Source organism: Macrobrachium rosenbergii, chromosome 24, assembly GCF_040412425.1.
Source record: "Macrobrachium rosenbergii isolate ZJJX-2024 chromosome 24, ASM4041242v1, whole genome shotgun sequence".
NCBI classification, from domain to species: Eukaryota; Metazoa; Arthropoda; class Malacostraca; order Decapoda; family Palaemonidae; genus Macrobrachium; species Macrobrachium rosenbergii.
Genome location: NC_089764.1, coordinates 23,579,191 through 23,588,735, shown reverse-complemented (window position 1 = coordinate 23,588,735; position 9,545 = coordinate 23,579,191). Strand labels below are relative to the sequence as shown.

General features: G+C 36.3%; 1 protein-coding gene across 1 annotated transcript in view; it reads left to right on the top strand.

Annotated features, from left to right (window-relative positions):
* The window catches only part of LOC136851804 (uncharacterized), a 25,995-nt gene extending 22,528 nt beyond the window's left edge, over window positions 1-3,467 (top strand). Inside the window, exons 2-3 of the mRNA XM_067126115.1 lie at window positions 119-187; window positions 3,186-3,467. Coding sequence (XP_066982216.1) covers window positions 119-187; window positions 3,186-3,467 — 351 coding nt within the window. The remainder of the gene's footprint in view (window positions 1-118; window positions 188-3,185) is intronic.
* The last annotated feature ends 6,078 nt before the right edge of the window (window positions 3,468-9,545 follow it).

Sequence of the window (9,545 nt, the reverse complement as noted above, 5' to 3'; positions counted from 1 at the left end):
ATATATATATATATATATATACATACATACGTGTGTACATATATATATTGTCTTAGCTAACTCCTATAAGATTCTGTACATTTTTATATTTCTTTTTGTCATTTCCTCTTTATTTCAGCCCGTCAAGATGACTGTGTTGGTGGACTCTACACCTTATGCGATGGCAGACATGTCCCGTGAAAACAAGGTAGTTAAATCATTCTGGAAATACTGAAGAAGGGAGAGACTTCCACAATCTCGAAGCCAAAGGCATATAAATTAGAACGTCACAAAAGCAATGGTCAATTATACTTAGCGAAGATGCAGACCAATTTTAATTCTTCAAGCAAGTGTCCGAAAAGTTTCCTCAGAAATGAGAAAAATAGATTTACCTAAACCTAAAGGAGCAGATCAGATGCAATGTATTTGCGACACCTAAACAGACCACCACACCTTTTAAAATGACACTTTTCCAGGCCCACCGTATCATCAACAGACCCGCTACCTTTTCTCTCTCCACAATTAAAACCTAATTCTTACATCCTTTGCACTTTCCGTAATATATATCTCTGGAAATAGTGAGTAAGTTCTGCGTTTACACTTTCCCCTTCATTTGCAAACTTGTCTCCAAGTTCTTTGTTCAGAAACATTTGGTCAATACGTCATCATATGCCTAGACCCTAAAGTGATTTCCACTTGAAACTTTCGTTATTTTTATCTTATTTACTCATTCAAAACTTGACCGTATACCTTTCCAGGTATACAACGTAATGTCATGATCTGCAGTAATTTTGTTATGCCATATTCTGTTAACACTTTCCATATATAAAACTGAAAGAAATATTAGAATATTAGAATTACTTACTTGAAACACAAAATTCTGATAAATCGATGTGATTGCGCTTTATAAATCCTATTATGTCGTAAGAATATGACGAAGAGGTTGGTACAGACTTATTTTTGAAAGAAAGCCAATTAATGACGTTTTCCCTATTCCAATCAAATATGCTAGTTATATTTAATGCTTAATCAATAAAGAGAACGAGCTTTCTCAGAGAACAGACAAAAAATTTAAGCAAATTTATAAAGAGCAAGACTGTCTGCCTATGAATGATTACGGAACGAGGAACTAGAAGCTAGTTTTTGATGAAACAGGAAAATGGACATAAATACGCAGCCCAGAAGAATACCAAAAGGCACCAGAGAGGACCTAGTCATGACACCTTTGCAACAGAAGCAGATCGGTGTGTAAAGATACTTCTAAATAGTTAACAGAGATGGGGATTGAATTCATAAACCTAAAGGCATACAGTGTTTTCGTTTTTATGTAATGATATGAATTTTTTTTAAATTATAAGCAACAGAGGACAATTTATACAAAACAAAAGAAAATTACGAGTGCGTGCTTCTACACAAACAAAAGAAAATCGCTCGAAATTTGAGACACAACAAACGTGGTTTTTCAAGGAAGTCGCTCAACAACTACAGCGCAGCGAAGAAGCCAACGCAGATTTATATATGACACCAGACGACAACTCTAACCGTCCCCAGGTTCGAGTAAACCTAAAAACTTTGTCCATGGTATTTAAGAGAGGACAAAAGTTTGTGCAGAACTTTAGATATTATCAGCACATCACCTCCTCTCCCTCCCCCCTTTTCCCTAACCCCCTGGGGACATCAGACACCCATTCTTTTGCCAAGGACTCTGTAATTAGAGGCGCCAAGACAAACCCTCCGCTGTTCATTGTAATTAGAAAACACAAGACGGACGTACTGACTTCTAAAGTTCTGCGGCGTTTGGTATTTATAGCACATTTTCTCACTGTGCTCTACTTAGTATAAAACATCTCGCTCCTTTTCTCCTGTCCTTATGCAAAATGAGAAGCTCGTATGACTTTTAAAGGACGCAGACTTCTCGTGCCATTCATCTCTGTACAAAAACAGTCATTATAACACAATGGATATATTCCGGCCATGATGCAATTGACAGCGAAGATTCCATTTTCATGCTTATTCATACTCTGAGTGCATTCATTTTCCCTCGTCTTTGCTTCGACATAATTACGCACTTGGTTTCTCGCGCTGCAATTCGCTCATGGAGCGAGGAAGCGCATGGGAGATCATTTCACATGCAAATGGGATTATGTTTCTGCCGAAATTGCTAATGATATGTGTGTGTATTCCGTTCACTATGTTCGTATGGAGCTGTCCTTTACGTTACAGTTAGTTTTCCTAGTACTTGTCGTCATTTCCATTGAAATTTAGAGTCCCATAGGCGTCATTAATGTAATGAACTTTTGCCTCAAGCAAAGGGTCCCAGTGTCCTTTTATTTCGGTTATAAATTGATAAGTTGGGTGTACGTCTTATTTAATAATGATGGCACGAAATGTGAACCTCCGCTAAAAATAATGCTTAACAGAAAAATAGGGAAAACATATTTATTTTGTCAAACAGTGCATATATGATATTCTGATACTGATAAACTTACATTCATATATACATGTGAGCCGGAATACAACGGTATTCAAGTAATTAGAACATTGAGAGAGAGAGAGAGAGAGAGAGAGAGAGAGAGAGAGAGAGAGAGAGAGAGAGATTTTTATGAATGCTAGTTAAATGGGTATAAATATGTCTTAGGAAATATACGAAACAGTGTAGCAGACGTGGATACGAAAATATATATCTTACAATGAATTTCCATCAAGTACCTGAATATTACTGCCATGATGTTTGGTTGCTCGGCGTCAAATGATGTTTGGATGCTGAATTAATACATATTCAAATTCTAACTTTTCGCGTAATACCGAAAAGTCTTTTTAAGAATGCCAACATTTGTTTGGTCGCTGTAGTTAGGATTAACACCAAAACCGACCAGTTTCTATATGAATTAAAAAAAAGTTAAAACCGCAGAAACCTTGGGACAGATATAAAAATAGACGGAATATAAAAAAACAAATGCAACGTCAAACATGTACTGCTCTAACGAAAAGTCAAACTCAACACACAATTAATGAAATAAACAGATTAAAAAAAAAAGAAAAAAGAAACAGACACTTACAGGTGAATTGAAACCTGCACCACCGTGCGTAGATAGAGGCATCTGTACAAAACCGCGAGGCTCTGGGAGCAAACCTTCTGTTTACAGTCACATCAAAGGACATTCTTTCCCAGACATGAGCTGAGTACGTCCCGAATCCCTCCGAAGGATAAACTAAACCTCAGAAATCTAAGAATAACAGCTGCGGTCGAGGGAGGAGGGCCATCCCCTTCCGATTCAGCATCGGAGCGAAGTCCTTCTTCGGGTCCTGGAGTCACGCACGCTCAGACCGCAAGGGCTTCTGGAGCACGCACCAGCCTCTCTTCGGAGGAAAATATGGATGAGGGGGATTACGCCTTGAAGCAATCATCGAACTTGTGGGAGAAGAGATCTGTCAGGGCGCCTCCTCCTCCTCCTCCTCTTCCCTCCCCCGGCTTCGGCTTGGCTTAGCGGGAGGGAGGGAGGGAATGTTTGGGATGTGGGGGGGAGGTGTTTTATCTTTCCTCTTTGTCTTAGAGAGGGAATTTGAAGGAATTGCGTTTCTTTCTTATCTTCTTTTTTACTAAGGGAATGAAGAAGGTAGACTTCAGTAACAGAATAGGGAGAATTGTGTTTCTCTTTTCTTAAGCGTTTGGTATAAGAGAACGGTTTCTTCCTTTCTCTTGGCATAAGAGAAATGTGTTTCCTCTCTGCTCTTTTCTCTTGGTGTAAGAGAATTGTGGGTCCCCTCTGCTCTTTTCTCTTGGTGTAAGAGAATTGTGGGTCCCCTCTGCTCTTTTCTCTTGGTGTAAGAGAATTGCTTCCTTTTTCTCTTTCCTCTGGGTGCAAGAGAATTGTATTTCCTCTTTTCTCTTTCCTCTTGGTGTACGAGAATTGTTTCCTCTTTCTCTTTCCTCTGGGTGCAAGAGAATTGTATTTCCTCTTTCCTCTTTCCTCTTGGCGCAAGAAAATTTCATTTCCTCTTTTCTCTTTCCCCTTGGTGTAAGCGAATTATTTCCTCATTCCTTTACCTCTTGGTGTAAGAAAAATGTACTTCTTCTTTTCTCTTTCCTCTTGGTGTAAGAGAATTGTTTCCTCATTCCTTAACCTCTTGGTGTAAGAAAAATGTGCTTTCCTCTTTCCTCTGGGTGTAAAAATAATGTGTTTCCTCTTTTCTTAACCTCTTGGTGTAAAAGAATTATGTTCCTCTTTTCTTAACCTCTTAGTGTAAGAGAACTTCTCCCTTTCCTATTGGTGTATGGGAACTGTTTCTTCTTTTCTTAACCTTTTGGTGTCAGAGAATTGTGTTTCCTCTTTTCTCTTTCCTCTTGGTGTAATGAAGGACTCTGAGGGACGGCTGTTCCCTCCGTCCAGACGTTTTCTGATACACTTCATATTGCCATTACGAAGTTAAAAGTAGTTCCATTTTTACGTACTACTAATAGGCTACGTAATGAGAAACTGATTAGGTTTACTTTGAAAAAATCATCAATAATTTGAATATTACCTCGCGCGAGAGGGAGACGGTCAGGACCTGTTACGAATCTTTTATAAATAATTATTGTCCACAGATGGCTTTAAAATTTAAAAGATCCCAGACAGCTTCGATTAATTCAAATAATTCGCCTCATGCAGGTAAGATAGACAAAAATATATCTATATAAAAGCTGAATTTCGAAAGAAAAATTAAATTCATTTGACACCTGAATAAGTTGTAAACAGAGGAAGCTGAGCTGATATACAGAATATATATATATATATAGAATATATATATATATATATATATATATATATATATATATATATATATATATATATATACACATACATATGTATACATATATATAAATATAAGAAATGTGTTACTTATAATATATTAAATTTCCTTTTCTTCGACCACAGTTCATAACTTGATATTTATAAACTTCATTTAACTGATTATACGGTTGTGCATTGACGGTTTTCAAATGAACCGAAAGACACTCAATAATATATAATATCTATTGGTTAACACTTGCTCACTCTTTAAAAAAATCGCTTTTAAATTTTCTCTCTCTCTCTCTCTCTCTCTCTCTCTCTCTCTCTCTCTCTCTCTCTCTCTCTCTCTCTCTCTACATTCTGATAGGCATAGTGTGTTCCTACACACTGCACTATCGGCCTCTTTTTCAAATTAGGAAATGAGGCCTAACGGGAGATGAAATATGGGAAGTGATTTTTATTCGCGTTTCTTACGCGAGATGAGGAATGATACGGATCTTGGGAAAATTTGAGGGGGGAAAGTTTGTATGAAAATGATGGATTTTGGAGTTAGAGGAAATGCAGAGAATATAATGGGGGAAAGGTGGAAGCGGCTAAAAACTTAACAAATCGTCTCTAAAATAACAGAATGAATATATGACAGTTGATAAACGCAGTGAATATAATGAGGAGTTTTGGAGTGGCTAAACGAATGGCATGTGAAATAACATAAATAAATGACTGTATGACGATTAATAAACTAATGGAAAAGAAAGGGCGAATAAACGTGCACAGTACGTAAACCGAGCAACATTAATTCATCTTTTAAAAAAACACAAATTGCAAGTTGAAAAGTTTGAGGAAAATAGGAAAACGAAAAGGAAAAATGAAAACGTTGCGTGAGAAGCATCATGCACGTTGCTTAATAAATCGGACACAAAATATGTAATTAACTAATTACTGAGAACTTTATGGCGTCACAAATACTAAGGTCACTAGTACCAGCAAAAGCGAGTACGTACGAAAATGGATACGAATAAACGAGAAGACAAGAGCAATTCAAAAATGATTACGGTCTGTTCGAATCTTTTTTTTTTTTTTTACGATGAAGACCAGACCAAGTGATGGCGCTCTCTCTCTCTCTCTCTCTCTCTCTCTCTCTCTCTCTCTCTCTCTCTCTCTCTCTCTCTCTCTCTCTCGAATTTACAGCCTTTTTTATGCCCTTAAATGCCAGATGGAGTAAAGCGGATCTACTGTAAAGCAGACGATATAATTTGCATCAGATCGTTCATAAGGCGTCTACGAAGACACAGCTCTGGGAGAATTTTGTTATTTTTTTACACAAAGACAGTTTTGAGTTAGTTTTTTTTTTTTTGTGGTGGTGGGGCTGGCTTTTGGTTATAGTCTGCTGATATTTCTTACTCTTAGTAATAAATAATTTCTTTTTACATACTTGCCATTCCTTACTCATACATGCAATAAAAAAGAAAAAAAATATCTGCTAATCGAGTTTTTTTGTGAAACGGAAGTTAATGCTATTTTAAAGATCGTTTACTACCACGAAAAATGAATATAACAATGGTTACTAATTTTACTTATGATTTAACAACTCCTTTAGATACTCAAGTTTATCTTTATACCAATGTACTTGTTTTATACACAAAGCTTGCTACATTAATTTTGCCTACTTTCCACTTTATTGTGTGTGTGTGTGTGTGTGTGTGTGTGTGTGTGTGTGTGTGTGTGTGTGTGTGTGTGTGCGTGTGTGGCGCGTGGTGGAGTGGAGGGGGAGGGGAGGGGAAGCTCATATAGAATAGCAGACTCTTTGTGAAAACGGCCACTGACTCAAGAGAGTGAATGAAACACAAAGCTAAGTACGACATCATTCAAAAGTTTCTTTGTTATAAAGATTGAATATTCGTAACTGAGTACAATGTACTCACTATTTTACTACACACATACGCACGCAAAACACACACACACATATATGTATATTCATTTTATCACTTACACAACTGTTCTGTGCATTAATACAATTACTAACAGGACCTCATTAAAATTGGATGGTTTCTAGCGAACAAATTTAATCAGGACAAGTTACAAGCTTTCTAGTACTAACAGTCCTCATTGTCATATACCACCCAGTTTTAATGAGGTCCTGTTAGTAAATATATACTGTATGTGTGTATACATATATATATATACAGTATGTGTGTGTGCGTACAATCATCCACTGTGCATGTCTGTGAGCGCGCTATTTAAAAACATACAAGAATTTACGTTAGACCAAGTTCAATACAAAGCGAAAAGGTTCATCTTCTTAGTCCTTTTGACCGATATCTTCGTAATAAACCCAAGATCCATGTAAACCTGAACCCGTGACGTGAAAGATAGTCTCGGCTTTAGTTTCACTACCCTCCTCTTTACGACAGAGCTGGAACACTGCCAAAGTGATAACCGTTCTTCCGACCAGGTGGACAAGAGTTAAAAAGAACTGGCTGGGCCCAGTAAAATACTTTGTAAATTGTGTGTGACGTGTAAAATATTATGCATGTTTCCTCCCCACTTCACTAATCGGTTAGCCTAGGATTTTGGGGGAGATCGCATCTCCAGTGTTGATTGCAGATAAGATAACTCTTAAAGCCTGGAGAAATATTCTGTAAATTTTATCACGTATAAACTACTATAAATTTTTCCTGCCCACTTCACAGATTGGTTAGCTTAGGACTTTGCAGATCTCATATCCAGTGCTGATTGTAGATAATGTCATTAACTCTGCAGTCTCATAAGACAAAGGCTAATGGGTCTTACACATACTTTGATTTTGATTTTCTTTTATATTTCACTTTCTTCCCTTGCAATTCCTACCCTCACAAATGTTGCGTCTTGTTTGGTAATCGACTGCCCTTGAAAACAAGCTCAGTTGCAGATTTTTAAAAAAATATGTTCTGATTATCTGTAAATTTGGCGCCTTCGAAACTGAATTCACAGGGAAAAAAAAACTTGCAAGAATGGTCTAGCCATAGTTCTGAAAACTGCTATTAAAGCGTGTTGCAGATAACTTGCATTCTATAGTGCATCGCCAACCAACCGCCTGAATGATACAAGGAACCGTGGCTTTTGAATGAAGGAGAGAAGGACGGACTATAAAATACGGCAGAGGAGAAAAAGGCGGGTAGACTCACTTGTATCTTGTGACCGAGTACAGTCTCTAGAAACCCGTATTAGATCAATCATATAATAATACTTCTTTTTATCCAGAGGAACCTTCAGATCTCAGTTAATATTGTCTTACTTTGGTTTATGTCAACTGAAAATCTGTTCGTAAAAGATATCTTAGGGGTAAAGTATTTAGACTCCCTCAGAATCATAAATTACAAAATCCTGCCAGCCAAGGGCCATAAACCACGGAATAGAGCCTTAGCAGATTACAAAATAAAATGAAGAAGAATACGATTTAGTGACTAGGAATTCAAAGCTGTCATTTAATAATAATAATAATAATAATAATAATAATAATAATAATAATAATAATAATAATAATAATAATAATAATAATAATAATAATAATCTTTATTGCAGCTCAGGGCCATATACATGGAAGATACAAATAAACCACACATAACCTAGATACATAAGGTAACATGACAAAAATAATCATCGTCGCTGAATTTTCGTCGAGTTCCAAAGAAGAACACACACTTATTACCAAAATGAAGCCACTTTCTCAATAAACGTTAAAAATCATACCAATAACGGCGTGGATAAAGAAAAAAATTTCGTATTTTTCTAGTGAATCGAAGAGCATCAATAAAGGGAAGCAAATGGCCCGCGGTCGACCCCAATACGAACGTTCCTGACAAAACATTAGAAAATCCAGCAAAACATGGCTGTTGCGAGATAGCGTTCGTGTTTCTGCGATTGTTGCTCAATGTTCCTTTATCTTCTCTTTCAGTCTGTGCTTTGTTTTCTATGCTTTTTTTTTTTTTTTTTTGCCCGCAGTTAATCTGGTTTATGTTTTTAGAGAGTCAGCACAATTCCCATTTCTCTCTGTCTCTCTTTTTGTGTGTGTGTGTGTGCGTGTTTATATATAAATATAAATACACACACACACACACACACACACACATATATATATATATATATATATATATATATATATATATATATATATATATATATATATATATATATATATATATATATATATATATATATATATATATATATATATATATATATATATATATATATATATATATATATCCTCGTATATTCAATACACAGTCACGTGTATAACAGATACAAATTTCTGACCTACATCGGGATCGTGTGGGTCACTTGTTAGTGTAAGATCTTGCCTTTCAACTGAAAGCCCTGAGTCCGATTCCATTAGTAGTCAGAAATTTAAACGCACACATACACACACACACACATATATATCTATATATATGTATGTATGCATACAATGCGTGTGTGTGTGTACATATCGGGTTTTTTGTAGGCAACTGTTGTTAAATGCTAGATGCACTTATGGTATCTATTATATTCGGGCAACACTTTTCCGTCAAAACTTCAGCCTTGGAGGTAAGAACAAGTACAGTAAAATGAAAAAGTTATTTAACAAGACACTGGGTTCTCCATACATTACTGTTCAAAAAGACAATCTGGATATGAAAGACAACTGAGTGTTAATGACGATACTACACGGAACTCTCATTTTCTGAAGCAAAGAAGAGTCATGATGATGGATGCATTAAAAAAAAACTTTTACAGAGTGGGCAAGTTCCAGTAAACCCCCAGTACATCTTG